Source organism: Photinus pyralis, unplaced genomic scaffold (genome assembly GCF_008802855.1).
Source record: "Photinus pyralis isolate 1611_PpyrPB1 unplaced genomic scaffold, Ppyr1.3 Ppyr1.4_LG1, whole genome shotgun sequence".
Lineage (NCBI taxonomy): Eukaryota > Metazoa > Arthropoda > Insecta > Coleoptera > Lampyridae > Photinus > Photinus pyralis.
The window spans coordinates 22490935-22510819 of NW_022170249.1; the positions used below are offsets into that span (position 1 = coordinate 22490935).

Below are 19885 nucleotides of genomic sequence, written 5' to 3' on the forward strand. Positions count from 1 at the left end.
AGAATTTTCATTAATTCTTTGGGACATCGGTCGTCATCATCTTCGCCCAAGTGGACTAGGGGTTGACGACCTCTTTTTAGTTTTTTCGATTTGAAACTTCGTATTTCGGATCTGAATTGTTTAAATGTGCAATTAATTAATCCTACACAATTACTGAAGAGAGCCCTTCTTACAGCAACAATGGTTTAGGAATACTAAATTGATGACGGAACTGTATTTTGGAACCTCTATCGAGTTTTGTCGGCGAATTTTCTGAAGGTTTTTTTTTTAGTAAAGTTTACGAGCAAGCTAAAGTTTTATTAGCAATACAATTTGGTGTTCCCGAAATGTTTTTACGTCACCAAAAGTAGGAGAACACTTTGACGCCTTGAGTTTTATTTATTACAGTTTTCTATACTGCCCCTCGCTCCTGGCGTTTGTACTTTCTTGTTAAATTGAAAATATCTATTTATTTGAATCATCTTTCTTTTCAGCAAGTAGAGAAACGGCATTTACGCATGCGCTAGCCGCTGCCGGTGTTACCTACGCCGTTTCCAGAGCCTGCCGAGATGGACATCTTTCCTCGTGCGGATGCTCTCGAATGGGAAGGCCAAAAACTTTAAAGAAAGACTGGATTTGGGGAGGCTGCGGCGACAACCTCGAATATGGGTACAAGTAAGTTTTGTTTTTAGTAATTTTTCTATAAATTACCGTAGTACCTTTTCCAAGTTTTAACTCCGCGTATAGGTAAAAATGATATTAATTTGTCTAATCACTTTACTATATGCGACAAATTCGTGAAAAATCCCTTCTGGTGTTTTGTGTTTTTTGATTTTTCTAAACGAGAAAATCTAGCTTACTATAATTGTAAAAATGTATCTCTGTTTTAGTCCTTATTTTTGAGAAAAAAAGGAAATCGTTTGATTGAAAAAGAAAACCTCATTTAATATTATGCAATACCCTTTATTAAAATATGTTGAATTCATGTCTTTTTTACTTATTTAACAAAATGGTTATGCTGAAAATTCAGTACAATACAGTAAAAAAAACATAAGGGCGACACAGTTGTAGTACATTATTCATATTTTATTTGTTTACAATCCGATCACGATCTCAAAACAGTAATAATAAAACAGTAAAATGTCGGCTTTGCTTCTTCGACTTATTACTCGCACTTACTGCATTATATGAAAACTGAGCCCCTTAAAAGTCCTCTAAAATGTGCGCTGTGCGAATGTAACAGCAGAGGAAGTACGTAATATCACGTTTCTAACAATCATAAACCCGTAATAATCGGATTTTGGGTGCATTATACGTTGACTGCATATTGCATGCAAGCTCCGGATTACAAATTCGTCTCGGATTTACAGTGACAGATTGCCTAGAGGGTGGTCGACATTTTATATTCTGAACGCCCCTAGGAATTATCTGGAAAGGTTTATATTTGAAATTGTTGAACAATAGAGAATGGGTATAGTCACATTTTGGAGCGTGTATTAAAAGGATAATACTGGTACTTTTTGAATTTCTTTTATTGGTTTTATTAATTTTATGTTATTGATTTACTGGTTTACCTTTAGACCTATGCACTTTTGCGATTTTAGTCGGACATCCAGTTAATCCGTTTGGAAGTATTCTTAATAAAAGTTAGGGCAGAAATACGAATTTGAGTTCATAAACAACAAATTAATGTATTATAGCCGATGAATAAGTAAATTTAAATTAGGCAATTTGTACAAATTAGATTAATACATTAAGAGGCGTATTATTATACGAATAGAATGTAAAATATTCGTTTTTTTATACATAAGAAACTGCTGGCGCATTCTCCTATTCAAAATATTTACACATCCCTTAACGCCCACCAAAATTTGAATCTAACCAAAGGAATGGTATCACTGAAATTAAATACAAACTCCCAACTAATGAAAACATAACCAAATGGATCCAATTATTATCAATAAATACAATACATGCAATCAATTTTCACAGGTCGGTTTCTTTAGGAATATTATGATTACGTTAATTTCAATACAAATTCCTAAAAATAATCGATCAATACTTTATACCAATCAAAAATTTAAATTAACTTATAGTTCTTCAGGTTATGATTAACCCTCCCTTGAAAAAGGAAACAATGTACGTCTTAATGTGCCATTAACTACAAATTAACATTATCATTTAAAAAAAGCACAAGAAATTGACCATGACATTAATACGATGATTATAGTTACTGTCACAATTTAGTAATCGATCAATCCATTTCCATTCAATTCATTCCAAAAAGCCTTACCATCCTAAGCAATTTTTTCATCACATCACACGGTGATTTAATTGATACATCTTCACCAATTATCGACGAATTGCCCAATCGTCCACTTCCGAGGATTATTTAATTGACAGCTGAAAAATTGTTGCAGGTTTACGCAAGGATTCATAGACGTAAGGGAAAGGGAACGAAAATTTAAGAAAGGATCACGAAGGCAAGGACAGTCGCTGATGAATCTTCACAATAACGAAGCTGGAAGACGAGTGAGTTATGTTCTTTTCTTACAAACATAATGCAGTATATATTTTTGCCTTTATTGGGCTGAGGCAAACACAAACCTTGTCTAAGTGGAGCACGCCATTTCTTCAAAATGGAACATTTATTGTAACAAAACTTTTGCATTCGTTTTCATGATTTACATTAATTTTCAAGCGCGTGTAAAGCATAAAAAACTACCCACCTGCAAACGCCCACTAATAATTTAGAAAAAAAAGCACATTTTCCACCTTTGACGTTTTTATTTGACACTCGCAATACGAAATTTTCCCTAGTAGCAGGCAATAAAACGCATTTTATTAATTTCTACATATATTCCACACAATACCTGTCGGATTACAAAGGATTAGAGATATTAATATTGACATATGAAATATGCACTACGCGTTTTAGTTTAGAGCAAGCCAGAATAAAAAAGTTAAACTTGTTGACTTGTTTTAAACACCCATCTACGGTGCCAATAAAAAGTTGCGTTCATCTATCAACAGGTTATTAACTTTTATTATTACTAATTTATAACAGTTGCCTTTTAATAATTTTACAGATATTAAAGCGGGGTTTAAGTTACACTTTATTTTCTCGATAAATTGACCGCAATGACTGCTGAGGCCATCATCATCGTTGAGGGAGCACCTAAATTGATTTAATTAATGGGGTAATAATGGAAACGTCAAGTTTTTATTTACGGTTTACACTTTCCCGGTAGTTTAAGGAATGAAAAACGAAACCTTTTAAATTTAAGCATTCTCGCTTAACTAAATGGCCCAAAAATAATTTTCGAGTAAGTAATTAAACAGTTTCCATGGGCCGTGTTATTGCACAATGTCTAATCATTTTTGTAAGCGACGAGTTTCCTGTGTAAATTTAGAAAAATCATTTCGATTGCAATAATGGACACGTCGGCTTCTCTTCTAAAGTAACTAAACGTGAAATATTCGGAATTTCATTATACGCCGAGTGCCATTTGGAATTTGTTAAGGTAACGAAGGTATTAATTCATATTATTTTCTTTTGACACTTATCCGCATCATTAGGCGAATTCCTGGCCGTTTCGGATACTACTTAAAAAGCTGTAATCTTCAAATTCAAACTGATTTGGTCATTGAGCATTAGCCAATCATTACACGCTGTCAGTATGGTATCCATTTGCCTATCAAGCAACCTAAATATGAAATCCCTTACTGTTTTACAACTTTTTCATTTTTAAGAAAATTCACTCTTGTAGCAATGTTCTATTGCGGGGATGTAATTACTGTTGTACACACCAAAGGCTTATTTAATTGATTATGTTTAAACGAGCTATCAACAACCCTTTTTTACATGTACAATGATTGCTTTTGCGGTGAATTGTCTTGAAAAGACCTACCAATCGACCCTTTAATATTCACCTAAAGTTGAAATCCTCTTCGGTTTTAAAATTTCGTAATTACAAAGCAATACGCAACTTTGGGGGTTGTAATTTTTTATTTACAGGAACAATGATAATTTTTGGGGTGGATTGTATTGAAAGGGCCTACAAGCAACCCTTTAACTCTTAGCTATTGATAAAATTCCTCTCCGTTTTAAAATTTCGTAATTTTTAAGAAAATTCGTTCGTACCTACCATAAGCAGTTCGCACTTGCGGGGGCTGTAATTTTGGTTTTACATGGGAAATGATTGTTTTTGTGGTGGATGGTATTGAAAGGACCAACAATCAACCCTTCAACAATGACCTAAAGTTAAAATTCCTTTTGGAACGCGTTGTTGTACACGGTATAAAGTCATTCTGGGCTGACGTTCGCTATGGTGTTCCTCAGGGCTCCATATTGGGCCCATTGCTGTATGTTATTTACTCTACTAATATTTGTCTAGTTCTAGAAAAATGTAAATACCTGTTGTATGCTGATGACACCCAAGTTTATTATTCGTTCCCTCCGGAGCATATTGATTCTGCTACTAAAATAATAAATAATGAACTTAGCAAATTAGCAGCTACCGCTATGAAACATAATTTACATTTAAATGCAGATAAGTCTACTGTGATGTTGTTTGGTCGAAAATTAATGAGAAGCAATGCATTATCCACTGTTAAGGTTAAAATTAATAATTTGGAACTACCTATAAGTTGCGAGGCCAGAAACTTGGGGATGTGCCTGGATACTAACTTGAGGTTCACTGCCCACATTAACGGGTGCGTACGAAAATCCTTTTCTGTATTAAAGCAATTATATCCCAGTAGGCATGTTCTGACAACTGCAACTAAAATACATTTGTGTGATTCCCTCGTGTTATCTCATTTTAACTTTGGAGATGTCGTATATGGAGCGTGTATTGATTCACATACAGCTTCAAGAATACAAAAGGTGCAAAACTCATGTTTACGGTTTATATACGGAATCAGACGCAGTGAACATGTTTCTCCTAAAATTAAGGAAGCTGGTTGGCTTAATATGTCAAAGCGGAGGACATTGCACTCATCAGTTCTTATCATAAAGTCATCACTACTGCGACGCCACCCTACCTGGCTGAACGATTACTGTTCCGCACTAATGTACATAGTTTAAACTTACGTCATAGGGGCTTGTTGACGGTCCCTATACACAAAACAGTTTATTTCCGCAGATCTTTTTCACATAATGCTTGTAAAGTTTATAATTCGTTACCACCGTCCATTAAAACTCTTTCGGTTCATGGCTCCAAAGTGCAAGTAAGATTACTACTGCAGCTGAGTAAGCTACAATAAAGTGCGAGACAGTAGATGAAACTTTTGAGGTTGGAAATAATTTAGTGTTATTAGTGATCGTGCATTTATTTATTAGAATAATTTTTTGAAATGTAATAATACGTTGGATTGGGGCTGTATGGAAGAACAGGGTCTCTCGGCACTGAATGCAGTCCCTTTTCCTGTTTTTATTCGTGTTATTTGTAGAGTTTTGATTTTGTTTTATGGAGAATAAATTATATATTATTATTATGATTATTTAAAATTTCGTAATTTTTAAGAAAATTCTTTCGTACCTACAAAGAAAGACGTAATTGCGGGGGTTGTAATTTTTGTTTTACATGGGAAATGATTGTTTTTGTGGTGGATTGTATTGAAAGGACCTACAATCAACCCTTCAACAATGACCTAAAGTTAAAATTCCTTTCTGATTTAAAATTTCGTAATTTTTAAGAAAATTCGTTCGTACCTACAAAGCAATACGCAATTGCGATTTGCGGGGGTTGTAATTTTTGTTTTACATGGAAAATATTTTGTTTTTGTGATGGATTGTATTGAAAGGACATACAATCAACCCTTCAACATTCACCTACAGTTAAAATCCCTTTCGGTTTTAAAATTTCGTAATTTTTAAGAAAATTCTTTCGTACCTACAAAGAAAGACGTAATTGCGGGGGTTGTAATTTTTGTTTTACATGGGAAATGATTGTTTTTGTGGTGGATTGTATTGAAAGGACCTACAATCAACCCTTCAACAATGACCTAAAGTTAAAATTCCTTTCGGATTTAAAATTTCGTAATTTTTAAGAAAATTCTTTCGAATCTACAAAGTTAGACGTAATTGCGGGGGTTGCAATTTTGGTTTTACATGGGAAATGATTGTTTTTGTGGTGGATTGTATTGAAAGGACCTGCAATCAACCCTTCCACAATGACTTAAAGTTAAAATTCCTTTCGAATTTAAAATTTCGTGATTTTTAACAAAATTAATTCGTACCTACAAAGCAATACGCAATTGCGGGGGTTGTAATTTTTGTTTTACATGAGCAATGATTGTTTTTGTGGTGGATTGTATTGAAAGGACCTACAATCAACCCTTCAACATTCACCTACAGTTAAAATCCCTTTCGGTTTTGAAATTTCGTAACTTTTAAGAAAATTTGTTCGTATTTACCAAGAAGTACGCACTTGCGGGGGTTGTAATTTTTGTTTTACATGAGCAAAGCTTGTTTTTGTGGTGGATTGTATTGAAAGGACCTACAAACAACTCTTCAACATTGACCTAAAGTTAAAATTCCTTTCTGATTTAAAATTTCGTAATTTTTAAGGATATTCTTTCGAACCTACAAAGTAAGACGTAATTGCGGGGGTTGTAATTTTTGTTATAAATGGAAAATGATTGTTTTTGTGGTGGATTGTATTGAAAGGACCTGCAATCAACCCTTCAACAATGACCTAAAGTTAAAATTCCTTTCTGATTTAAAATTTCGTAACTTTTAAGAAAATTCTTTCGTACCTACAAAGTAAGACGTAATTGCGGGGGTTGTAATTTTTGTTTTACGTGAACAATGATTGTTTTTGTGGTGGAGTGTATTGGAAGGACCTACAATCAACCGTTCAACAGTGACTTAAAGTTAAAATCCCTTTCGCTTTTAAAATTTCGTAATTTTTAAGAAAATTTTTTCGTACCTATCATGCAGTGCGCACTTGTGGGGGTTGTAATTTTTGTTTTACATGGGAAATAATTGTTTTTGTGGTGGATTCTATTGGAAGGACCCACAAGCAACCCTTCAACATTGTCCTAAAGTTAAAATCTCTTTCGGTTTTCAGATTTCGTAATTTTTAAGAAAATTCTTTCGAAGCTAAAAAGTAAGACGTAATTGCGGGGGTTGTAATTTTTGTTTTACATGGAAAATGATTGTTTTTGTGGTGGATTGTATTGAAAGGACCTACAATCAACCCTTCAACATTCGCCTAAAGTTAAAATCCCTCTCGGTTTTGAAACTTCGTAACTTTTAAGAAAATTCGTTCTTATTTACCAAGCAGTACGCACTTGCGGGGGTTGTAATTTTGGTTTTACATGGGAAATGATTGTTTTTGTGGTGGATTGTATTAAAATGACCTACAATCAACCCTTCAACATTCGCCTAAAGTTAAAATCCTTTTCGGTTTTAAATTTTTGTAATTTTTAAGAAAATTCGTTCGTATTTACCAAGCAGTACGCACTTGCGGGGGTTGTAATTTTTGTTTTACATGGAAAATGATTGTTTTTGTGGTGGATTGTATTGAAAGGACCTACAAGCAATCCTTCAACAATGACCTAAAGTTAAAATTCCTTTCGGATTTAAAGTTTCGTAATTTTTAAGAAAATTCGTTCGTACCTACAAATCAATACGCAATTGCGGGGGTTGTACTTTTTGTTTTACATGGACAATGATTGTTTTTGTGGTGGATTGTATTGAAAGGACCTACAATCAACCCTTCAACAATGACCTAAAGTTAAAATTCCTTTCTGATTTAAAATTTCGTAATTTTTACGAGAATTCGTTCGTACCTACAAAGCAATACGCACTTGCGAGGGTTGTAATTTTTGTTTTACATGGAAAATGATTGTTTTTGTTGTGGACTGTATTGAAAGGACCTACAATCAACCCTTCAACATTCGCCTAAAGTTAAAATCCCTTCGATTTTAAAATTTCGTACTTTTTAAGGAAATTCGTTCGTACCTACCATCACCATCAGTACGCACTTGCGGGGGTTGTAATTTTTGTTTTACAAGGACAATTATTGTTTTTGTGGTGGATTGTATTGAAATGACCTACAATCAACCCTTCAACATTCGCCTAAAGTTAAAATCCCTTTCGGTTTCATAATTTCGTAATTTTTAAGAAAACACTAGGTATATAAAAAAACGATGAAAAGCGATAGATTTATTTGCAATTGAAGAGAGATTATAAGTTAGTGGCTTTAGCGGTTGCAGTTGGTAGATTGCAGGGGTTTGTAGAATTGTAACATAAATTGGGCAAACTATTTTTTGGTCAGATTTGAACTCAGTTCTTTTTCGTCGATTCGCCCCAACTTTCGAACTAAAAAGAGATTTACGATTGTAACTTTCATTTCATTTGGAAGTAATCGTTTATATTCATTTTCTACTATACCATATTAGAATAGAAAAGAATGCATAAACGTGTTATTAGAAACACATTAGGATTAGTACTCGTTTCACCTACTCGGTACTCGGAAAAACTCCAACTTCATGTAGTACCTTTTTCAACAGTTCAATGTTGTTTAAGATAACACACTTAACCATAATGGGGAAAATAATAAATAACTTTCAGTATTAGTATAAGGTGTGAGATTCTTACACAAAAAGTGAATGTATAAATACGAAAGAATTCCTAAAAAACAAAAAGGATAGAGATAGACAATCCCATCGCGTGCCGAGTGGTTAAATGATGGTATCTTTGTATCTTGGTTTGCTTGTAAGTAATAGATTGTTGTCAAAGACAAGTCTTACTGCACGACAACCAGTGAGAGAATATTAAATCATTCTAATAATAATACCATCGTTTACCTTTCAATAGAAAGACTACCCACGATGACAATTTGACACACTGATTGAGTAACTCAAAAATCCATTAATTGTATTTATCGCATATCAAATCTTGATTAGCTCTTATTAATACCCAGTTTACTCGACTGGCGTGAATTAAAGTACAATAAATCAATTGAACAGCAACGAGTAGGAGTGCGAAAACGAGCGCATTTCTAGACGAAGCCTTCAATTAGAGAATTTCGTGTATAAATTAAATTGTTTAATAAAAATGTTAACGATATATGTATAGCGTGACTAGGTGTAATTGCAATTAAAATGCAAATTAACCCGTACTGAAATAATATATCTGAATTAAGAGGTTTAGAATTATAGTCACCCTTATTTTTTAGTGCTGCTGTGTTACACAGTCTATAATTGAAGATTTATATTGCGCTACTTGTTTACACATTTAATGTATATTTTATAAATTCTTCTATACATTTTCCTATAATTTCAACACTTAGGTCCTGGCGTCTACTTGGTAGGAGTTTATGCATATGAAGGTAATTGATTACAGTCAGAATTTATTTAAAAACCGGTACGGAAAAATTCGTGTATTCGTTTTTGTTGTCATAGTAAAAAAATTTTTTGGTTAAGTTAGCATTCGGCTGTTAGCTGTAACACAATGTTTTAAGTCAAGTATGCAACTAAGTCAATCAAATTCCTGACCGATCTCCATGTTAATTCCATTCCATTGCATTAAAGTGTGAATCGCGTATAACTCTTTAAAAACAGTTTGATGCTAGGATTTTATTACGTACTTTGGGGTTATAGGTAATTGAAGTGTCGTTGAAATTAACTTCCTACAAAAAAAGTTAGGTATAGTTCAAACAACAAATTTCAATACTCTTTTTGGGATATTCAGAGAAATTAGTGCGATTCTTCCAGAAATCCCGATAGACATTGAGGCGCCATGAAAGATTAGTCATTGCCAATCAATCTTTGGTTTAGCTCTGCTTTAAAACTAACTTGTTCTTCCTTTCCTCTCTTCATTTGATGCCTAGACGATTTCACCATACAGAAGGCGTTGTTAACGTCAAAATGGTTTTGGAAGCGTCCAATACAGAATTTCAATCGACTTATTGTTCAAGTAAATTCTTGCTGATGATCCCTCCTTTAAATTTTGAATAAAGATTTATGGTAAACTCGGCATTGCATTACTCATTATCTTCATCTTCATATCTTTAAAATAAGGAATTTATTCCAGCGATCAATAAAGCTTCCTAGCATTCGGAATACAACAATAATAATGGAAGTCACTTTCAATACTCGATGTTGTTTAAAAATTTAAATTTATAAACCATCTGCCGCGTATAAATTTACGTAAGACATCCATTACTGCTTTTGCGAAAAGAAATCTCCTTTCAACACTCGAGAGTTTCATCCGAAGAGGTAACTGCGATTACTGCGCGATAGGTAAGGCGTCCGACTTAATAACAGTAACTCAGTGTTTTATTGCCATCGGAGAAATGGCACATTTTCAATTGCTTCTTTTCATAAATAATTTAGTACGCTTGATGAATAAGCAAGTTTAATTTTATTGTTTCCAATATAAAAGGGTGAATGAATTTCGATGTTGTTGGTTGCAGTATACGGACACAAGTACTAAAGCTCTAATAATATGTTTTGTGAAATTACCCTTATCGTTTCCAATGATTTGTTACGAAGTTTGGGCATATTATAAGAATTATTGGTGGTTTTTACTCAAATTTATGTTATCGCGTTTGGTCGCCATACAAATACCGAAGTTTCCTTTACTTTTGAAGAATTCTAGAATCTTGCTTGGAGCATTCATTCTTTATCATCTTCCTTCTGCAACACTGCTGGGAAAATTCCCTACATTCCTGCAGGCCGTTATGGTTGGATGTTTTAATCGCTCATTTAACTTTTGTCTGATGTTTAGATCACCAAAATTTAGATTCCTGGCAAACCCATGCGGATATTGTAATGGATAATTTCGAATTTTCAAAACTTTTTTACACATCAGACTTAAAAAAAACATTATTTCAAAGTAATGGTCAGTTTCCACATTCTTTAACCAAAATTAATTTGATTTGACAGTTTTTCTACAATTCATCATATTATTTAACGTTTACTTGTACTTGTCTATGAGGTGTCTTGAAAGAAAATGATGATGTAATTGTTCTAAGTGAAAAGGTACTAATATTGGCTGATCCATTCAGGCTACTTTCAGCTTTATATCCTTGCCGACAAAAGTCGTCGAAAGCAGAAATCTGAGTGAGTGTGGCAGGTAACTTAGACCTTCAGTGGCGTTAAGGTTTTTAGTTCCAGGGTATATGTCTCTGCTAGTTGTATATGCAGACTTAAGATCTCTTTTGTGTATCTTCATAACTGCCTCCAGGGTTACATCAGCATTTCCACATAGTGTCAACATATGTTCAGCCTTCCAAGGTGAATTAATTTGAATTAACTTAAATTAATTTGAATTAACATGAATTAATTTGAATTAACGTGAATTAAGTCGAATTAACGTGAATTAATTTGAATTAACGTGAATTATTCTGAACTGACCCTGAATGAATTTGAATGCATTTCTATCTATCATATTTCAAAACCGAACATAGGCAATGGGAAAAACGTTTTTTGAAGATATTTGCTCCCCATATTAACTTAGAGGGTTCATAACGACACTAATCGAAAGATGATTTTTTCCCATCTAATAATATACAAATTAGTACATGTTCAGTTGTAATTCTCATTATTTTTTCAAAAATTCGGCAACAAATCCAATTAGAAAAATATTAAGCCATGGAACTTGAATTAACGTGAATTAATTTTATTTAACGTGAATTAATTTGAATGAACGTGAACTAATTTTAATTAACTTGAATTAATTTGAATTTGAATTTTTGGTGTACACCAAAAATTGTACTTGTTTCCCTCTAGACTTTTATCTGTCGCCCGTCCGTCTGTCCATCCGAGGCCTTAACTACTTCTACAGTTTTCAATGTATTTAGTTCGTGCTTTTTGAATTCGGTAGCCATCTGAGCCAAGAAAAATCTTGACGATTAATGTGCACATGCGCCATATCAACTTTCTTATTGATTAATATATTTTGTTGAAATTTTAACCACAGATACCTAAAGGCAAACCAGGGTTACAGCCCTTTGAATTTTGTTTCGAAATTGGATTCTAGTCATAACTTTTGATTGAGAAGTCTAATCGAAAAAGTACGAATTGTTTTGGATTCTACGCACCAAAATTAATAAGAAAAAGTGTTTTCCCGAAAAATTTTGGTGTAGTCGATTTTTGATAAAAAAGGAAGGTTGTACACTGCCTTTTTTTTGGCCGGAAAAAAAATTGTCTCAGATCGGCCGGAAAAAAAATTTCTTATAGAATGTGGCCTGTAGAATCCAAAATTTCAAACAGTTCTAAGATTGGGCTACTAGTTCAAAAGTTACAGCCCTTTGAATTTTTTTCGAAATTGTTTTCTAGTCTATAACTTTTGATTGAGAAGTCTAATCGAAAAAGTACGAATTGTTTAGGATTGTACGCACCAAAATTAATACGAAAAAAGTGTTTTATCCCGAGAAATTTGGTGTAGTCGATTTTTGAAAAAAAAAGGGAAGGTTATACACTGCCTTTTTTTTTGGACCGGAAAAAAAAATTGATCTTCAGATCGGTTCCGGAATAAATAATTTCCTTATAGAATGTGGCCTCATAGAATCCATAATTTTCTTTAACAGTTCCAAGATTTTGGGTCTACTAGATCAAAAGTTACAGCCCTTTGAAAGTTTTCTTAACGAAATTGGTTTCTAGTCCATAACTTTTGATTGAGAAGTCTAATCGAAAAAGTACGAATTGTTTTGGATTCTACGCACCAAAATTAATAAGAAAAACTGTTTTCCCGAGAAATTTTGGTGTAGTCGATTTTTGGTAAAAAAAAGGAAGGTTATACACTGCCTTTTTTTTCGGCCGAAAAGAAAAATTGTCTCAGATCGGCCGGGAAAAAAAAATTTCTTATAGAATTGGACCTTTAGAATCCATAATTTCAAACAGTTCCAAGATTGGGCTACTAGATCAAAAGTTACAGCCAGGAGGCAAACATATCGCATATAGAAAAATCAGATGTTCACAGACTGCGCTTTCTTTGAAATGTTGATCAAAGATGCTTTTAGCAAGAGCAAACGTATCGCATGTTGTTTTAATTATTAATTAATTACTGTGCGGAGGCGCAGGATACGTCCTTGTTATTGTTTTAATGTTACACCGCAGTTCCGTATTGCTTAGTAGCCTACTTTGCCGAAGAATCCTTGTAACAATTTGTCTTCCTACTTCCTACTTATATTAAGTATTTATATCACACCCTTCCCTTTCGGGAAGAAAATCTTAAATAGATTTTCTTTAAAATAAGTATATAAAGAAACTACTTACTCTCTACACTACATGAACAATGAACATTAGTGAATTATAAACTTATGCCTAATTAAATTCAAGAATTAATATTTACATCTTATTGTTTCTATATTTAACTAAACTATTATTATTAACTTTATGAATTTTACCATTATCATCTACAATACTAGAATTTACCTCATCCTTATCTAAAACTACATATGGTCCTTTACATACAGGGTGAGTTTTTTTTCTATTTTAAGCATTGGGATCTCGGAAACCATAAGACATACAGCTCGGTTAAGTGAGGAAAGAGTTGTCGTTCTAAGAGCTTATTTAAGGTATGCTTTTGTTTTTTGAAAAAAATCCACAGTTCACTAGATATGAGCGAAAAACAGATTTAGTGATTTTTCATTTAACTGTTGTAGAATCGTTATTATTAGAAATACAGCAAAATGACACGAATAAAAGTTTTAGACATTTTAATGCTTAACATTATGAACATACTAAGTTCCTTATATATTTTACAATTTTTGAGTTATAATACAAACTTTAATTTTTTTTAATGAAGTCATAGTTGGCTTTGACATTTTTAAAAAGGACAAATTTTTCTCTTTATAACGATATAAGGCTTGCTAAATGTACTTTAATAAATAAACGCGCTGCAGGAATTTTCGTATTATTGAGAGGTAAATAAGCAGAGTTTGCCATGGAAAACAACATCTAGTGAAATAGGTAATAGTGTAACTGTGGCACATTTAACATATTTAAAGGTCATTTTTGAAAATTCACCATTAAAGTTAAATTAACAACTATATTCAATACACTATTAAAAGTAGATCATATCATGCCATGGAAAACAATAAATAAACAAAATACTGCTGTTTATTGTTGAAGGCTTAAAAAAACTTGGATTTTATGTTTGGTGCGGAATTATTGGATCAGGAATTCTTGGACCTTTAATTTACGATGAAAATTGGACGGGCCAACGTTATCTTCATTTGCTACCAATACCAAACGAATGTCAAGATATGTAGGATGGGTCCAAGCGTTAGCCGTGACCTTTTCACAAACCTGGCAGTTCTCAGTTGCACTGATGTTCGCTTTGAAGACATAGGTCGGATCTGCTAACCGCCAGCTAATTTCTGCCATTGAACCAGATGTACAGAATTGAAAAAGGATAACAAGTTAGTATGGTTCTCGGTCCAGTAGTTTACTAATTTTCGAATTTAAATATTTGACTAAATTCTGGGAGACGCGGCTACGCCAGTCATATGCCAAATTATCAAGTATCGACAGGGTAACTTTTGCAACGAAACGTTTTTCAAGACGAAAAGGGGTTCCAATTAAATTTCCATATTACATAGGAGGTTACCTACCAATGAGATAAATTTCACTAAAAGTTTGATTAGTACCTATAGCGGTTGTAATGCCGAGACGGTGTTAAAGACAAGTTTTAAACCGTTAACTGCATAGTTCCATTTACATTCTGTTTTAAGATGAAACAGCACCTTGTAAAAGTATAACATTTTAAAATACAAGTACTGGCAATAAGCAATTAATTACACGCCCAGAACCTGGAACCATTTCTTAGCCTGGTTTACAGCTATTCTTCAATGAATCACGATTCTCTCACGGCAATTCATTCCATTTAACAAGAAAACATTCAACAAATTTGTTAGAGAAACGCTTCCACTGCGGCCGTGCCCAAAAAATCGTTTCCTTTCCAAAATACAGAAATGACGAGCAACTATAAAGAACCTTTCGAATTACTGTCAATACCTTTGTCGATTTACGATTAATGTCACCAGACCATTTGGTGAAGCTTTATGTGTCGTTGCGTAATTGGCAATATATTGTTACAGGCGGTGATAAAAACGTCGAGAGTCACCTGTAAGTGCCATGGGGTGTCCGGTTCCTGCTCGCTCATTACGTGCTGGCAGCAATTATCAAATTTTAGAGAAATTGGTAAGTAACCAGCAACAGTATCGGTGTGTGAGAGAAGTGCTTTACAAATTTGAATTTTTGTATGGACAGGTCATGGGTTGTTTATCGGCAACAAAGAAATTCTGGGCTGCTATGTCATTGTAAATAATTATTTCGACATGAGTAAATAGAAAGGGAAAATTTAAGCGTCGCTTTGACTACAATAGTAAATATCAATAAATTTCAGAACAATATAGGCTTGGGCAAGACTCGCATATTTATTTACTTTTCGTTCGGAAGATTTACGTATTATTAAAGAATCTTAATTATAACGATTAAGAAACCTCTCCCGATACCATTAGTGCTCTTTACCACGAACATATATCAGAAAAATGCGTTTCTGTGAGTCTTCGAGGTGCATAAATACCAGTGAAAGTCGTTTAATTTACATTAGAAGCTTTAGTGTATTCACTGATTTATTAAACGATCTCCAAACCCACTTACGAACGTGACATTCTGTGTAGGCCGAAAAAGCATCAACTAACAATTTAAAATTAGTAAACATTAAGATCTTTCCTACGTAATTGTGTAAACGTTTCTGCATTGTAATTAAAAGCACACTTATTAAGTATGCTCTTAGCGTTTGTGTTTGCATGTGCTCCCGCGTCAAGGGTGTACTATTCACAAGCCTTTTAATTGTTGATACTACATCTAATTTACAGTCTTAGAAACAAATTACTACCAACTACTTATTATAAGAATGTAGGTAACAATTTTATAGAAATATTCAAGGGCTTTTTGTAAAAAGTGTTGCTAATTTTGAAAGGTACCTTCACTATAAACAAATGATGTTGCCGTTTTAAAGAATCAAAGATCTACAAAAGGGTCATTAGAACGTAGGCAATATGACATGTTGTAATGGGTACAAGGGTTGAAAACCCTCGTGCGTACCAAATAAAATTGATTTTCGAATGCAATGACAACATTTTTTCTCTCACATTGAATTGAACTCACGGCTAGCCCTCTAATGCCCCTTACCTTGCGGAAGTTTGATCCTTCCGAATATCAAAACTTGGCATTCTGCAAATGAATAAATAAATACACATTTAAAATGAAACTATGATAAAATAAAGTCGATCTAATTTTATTTTTATTACATTCCGGCTGATTTCGTTCTTACAAATACAGAAAATGCGTGACCACGTTTCGTTCTAATTTCCCTTATTTAAAATCCTTTTATGGATAATAAACTTAGGGTAATTTTTTACACCAAATATACCTACCTAAACTTAAAATTGAATTTATTTAAAAGAATATTATCACCTAAAAGGAATACAAATTTTCTCTTCTCATGAAAAATAACCAAAATGGCTTCTTATTTACGCAGACGGCTATCTTTAATCGTTAATTCGTTTGCTTAATTCCCACCCTGCGAATCAAAATCATTCCCAAATACGACCACCATATGCTATGTTGCAATTTCCACGATGCTGAAAATGGGCCCTCTAACTACACTAACTGTAACTCACAACATTTGAAATATTTTAACTTTACATACCTCTTTGGAAAAACTTGGAAAAGATAAATCCAAATTTGGAGCTACCGTTACAACAATCGCATTACTATTGTTATCACTAATTAAACCACTTCGTATTTGAGTATTTTCGTACATAAAATGCTAAGCGTGTCACCTTATTTAACGATGACCGCATTATTTGTTCCTACTTTAATTCAGACGAATGATACGATTGCTTGAAGTGCAACGGGTTGGCATATTAAGGGGGTTGACCATCCCTTTTGCTTTCTAATTGAACTTTCTTTAGAAAATAATGCTTTGTCAAATTGTTTGCCCACGGTTATTGTGAATTACCCCTAACTTACTGTCAAACCTAACAATATACAGCAAACATTTTTATACATAATTTAACTTATGTGTTTATAATCAGAGTTTGGAGATTTTGTTCTTGATCTCTTTGAAGAAACTACCTTTAAATGAGAAACTGGTTTTTTTATCAAATCCAATTCCAATGGGTTCATAAATGGCAAATATACATGCAATACAAGCGCAATGAAAGCTTTTATAACTCCAAATTCATATACAAAGAATAATTTTGGGTACATTTTGCTCTAAAACTTTTGACCTAGGCCACAGAGAAGAGTTATATTGAATTGTTACAAATCTAAGAGTCATAGGGAATAATCTAGCGAAAGTCCGAACTCGATACCTGACTAGGGAATTAGATATGTTGATTTCTATTATATTGAGTTATTCCCTAGGTTATTCCTGTTCCCGATTTACTCGAAGTCCTATAACTTTTGTTCCTGGTGAACCAACTTCCTGAAAATCAGTAACGTCCGTCCTTAATATCCAAAGTACCCGTTAAGAGTTATAGCGCACATAGACGGACGGACGGACGACCATACAAAACTATAAAATAAAACTATCTGAGGATTCTTAATAAATGAATATCACTGAATCTCGTAAAAAGAATGTCCCCCTGCACATAAAAAAAGCTCGGTTGGCTCTACTTCCATCGACAATATTTTTTTTAAAAATGGACCTGTGGATTAGAACTTCCCCTGAGGTATTGACACGGCATTAAATTCTCAGGTGAATTAATTGTTTTCTGAGCGTAGTGTTTTTCGATCCATGAACGTCTATGTTTAGATTTTAAGAGCAATGTTGTTATTAACGGTTTTTTTACAACCTTTTCTACTACCAAAAGGAGAAATTTTAAAAATTGCTTGTTCATTTTCACTAGCAGTAAAAAAAACTACACTGAATTTTTTAATACCGGCGCGTTTAATTAGTTTGTCCTTGATTGGAATACGTTTATTTAATTTATTGTACTAAAACGGGCGTACTTGACGATAGTCGTTATTTCGTCCGATTGCACAATAATCCTTTCTTGTGGTGTAACAAACTGACACATCCAATTAACTCGTTTCTGTGCATTAATTTATCTAACTGGTAGAGTTCGCGGAATTTTTCCTCGTAAACTATCGCAATCACTCTTTCTAGCCCGGAGCCCAAATCTCTGTTTACTTTGAGCTGCACTTATCCAAAGCCGAATGGTTTTTGAACTTTTTTCTTGAAACTTAGAAATTGATGCTCCCGCGATCAAAGGACCTGATTCTTTTCCAAAATTTTCCCGTATTAATTCTCCGCCGAGAGTCTCTCAAAGAACAAATTTACTTTTCTGCTAATTACTGCTTGCTCTGTGGTAATCCAGACCCGAATGAATGGACAACGCACTAGCCCAGGGGTCGACAACCTGCGGGGCGGCTCTTTTGATGTAAAGTTATTTTATTACGAAATAGAAATCGAATAGCGAAACAAAACAGTGGTAGTTCCATATGAAAAAGAATAATTATGGCACTTTGTAGTTTGGAAATTATTTTCTCACCGTGTATCACTAAATCCAACTTTCTCATTATCAAAGTGTTGCCCTTTACTCGAATTAACACTATTGATCAAATGTTTCTTAAGATCATAAAATCAAGGTGGCTACGATTCAACAAAATGAAGCTTGCTATTCGGGAAAAATTAATAAGATTGCAACGTTGACCAAAAACCAAACAGTACATAGGTTTCCATGTAGAGGTTAGCAAATGACCTCGCAAATGACACTGAAACCAGTAAAAATATACAGTGTGTTCTATTTATTTATTGACACCGTAAAAATGGGACACCCTGTACATTTAAAAATAATTTTTGTAGATGCGCAACCATCTATAGTTGAGATTTGTACAAAATTTTTTATATATTTTTACCAGGGATGAAGTATGAAAGACCTACGCACAATTGCGGGACCCTGTATATAACCAAATACTATAATATTCAATCGAAAACCTTGAGGGGTGCTTTAAAAACTGGGAAATTTTGTAAATTATAACTTTTGACTCTTCCGTTTCAATCATTTGCCGACTCCTGCACTAGCTCCGTTGGTGGCTCAAACGCAAATTGACCTCAAATCTCATAACTCGAGCTTCTATTGGCGACACGGGAAGGAGAGACCGCGATTCGAGCTCTAAGAAACTTCTGGGCAACCAAAGTCGACTACCTCTCGAAGCACACCGTGCAAAAGGTGGTTCATTTGCCCCCTAAGAAAAAAAATCGGAGAAAAACTGTAGAAGAAGATAGAAAAAAACTAAAAAATCTCCAGGTTAGTATAACACGCTCGGGGATGGCGCCCAGATGTCGCCGAACCCACATCTTCTAGCCCTGTCCCTAAAGTTAATTACGCGGCCCCGATAGTGTACATGTACTCTCCTCGTCTTTTTACAAGCGTTCTTTTACGGGACCGCATTTACTGCCACCCACCCAGCCAAAGTGAGTTTAAAAGCTACTTTTTTACAAATAAATTTGCAAAAATGCGCTAAAAAGTATGCAATACGAAATTGATATACCCGAATAAATATAGAGATGGGTCGATAAAGTTGCCACCCCAAATGTTTGCCCAAATCAAATAAAAATATACCTATAATTAAAGACTAATTTGTACCCACAAAATTAGATTTGTACCCGCTTAGTTCTTCCGAAAATCCGATTTTGCAAGTGTGGGTGCTAACTTTAAATCACCCCCACCTTAGAAGAATCGGTTTTCTCCAGGCGGATACAAATTGTGTGGGTACATATTAGCATAGTATAATACATATTATGATACACTTAATAGCCACGTCCGACTCAATTTTCCTTAAAGGGCAGTTGAAAATGTGCAATTTCATGTAGGATTTGTAGAGCAATTGTACGTCAATGATTCAGTATCTGGAATTGTCTTTT

General features: G+C 33.9%; 1 protein-coding gene and 1 long non-coding RNA gene across 2 annotated transcripts in view; one reads left to right on the forward strand and one right to left on the reverse strand.

Annotated features, from left to right (window-relative positions):
* LOC116169877 (protein Wnt-5b-like) overlaps nucleotides 1-19885 on the forward strand; it is a gene marked incomplete in the record, with an annotated part of 302692 nt that overhangs the window by 280110 nt on the left and 2697 nt on the right. Inside the window, 3 exon segments of the mRNA XM_031486062.1 lie at nucleotides 474-654; nucleotides 2400-2511; nucleotides 15042-15144. Of these exon segments, the coding sequence (XP_031341922.1) occupies nucleotides 474-654; nucleotides 2400-2511; nucleotides 15042-15144 (396 nt within the window).
* Nucleotides 1-19885, reverse strand: part of LOC116169926 — a 307419-nt gene that overhangs the window by 231186 nt on the left and 56348 nt on the right. The window lies entirely within an intron of this gene.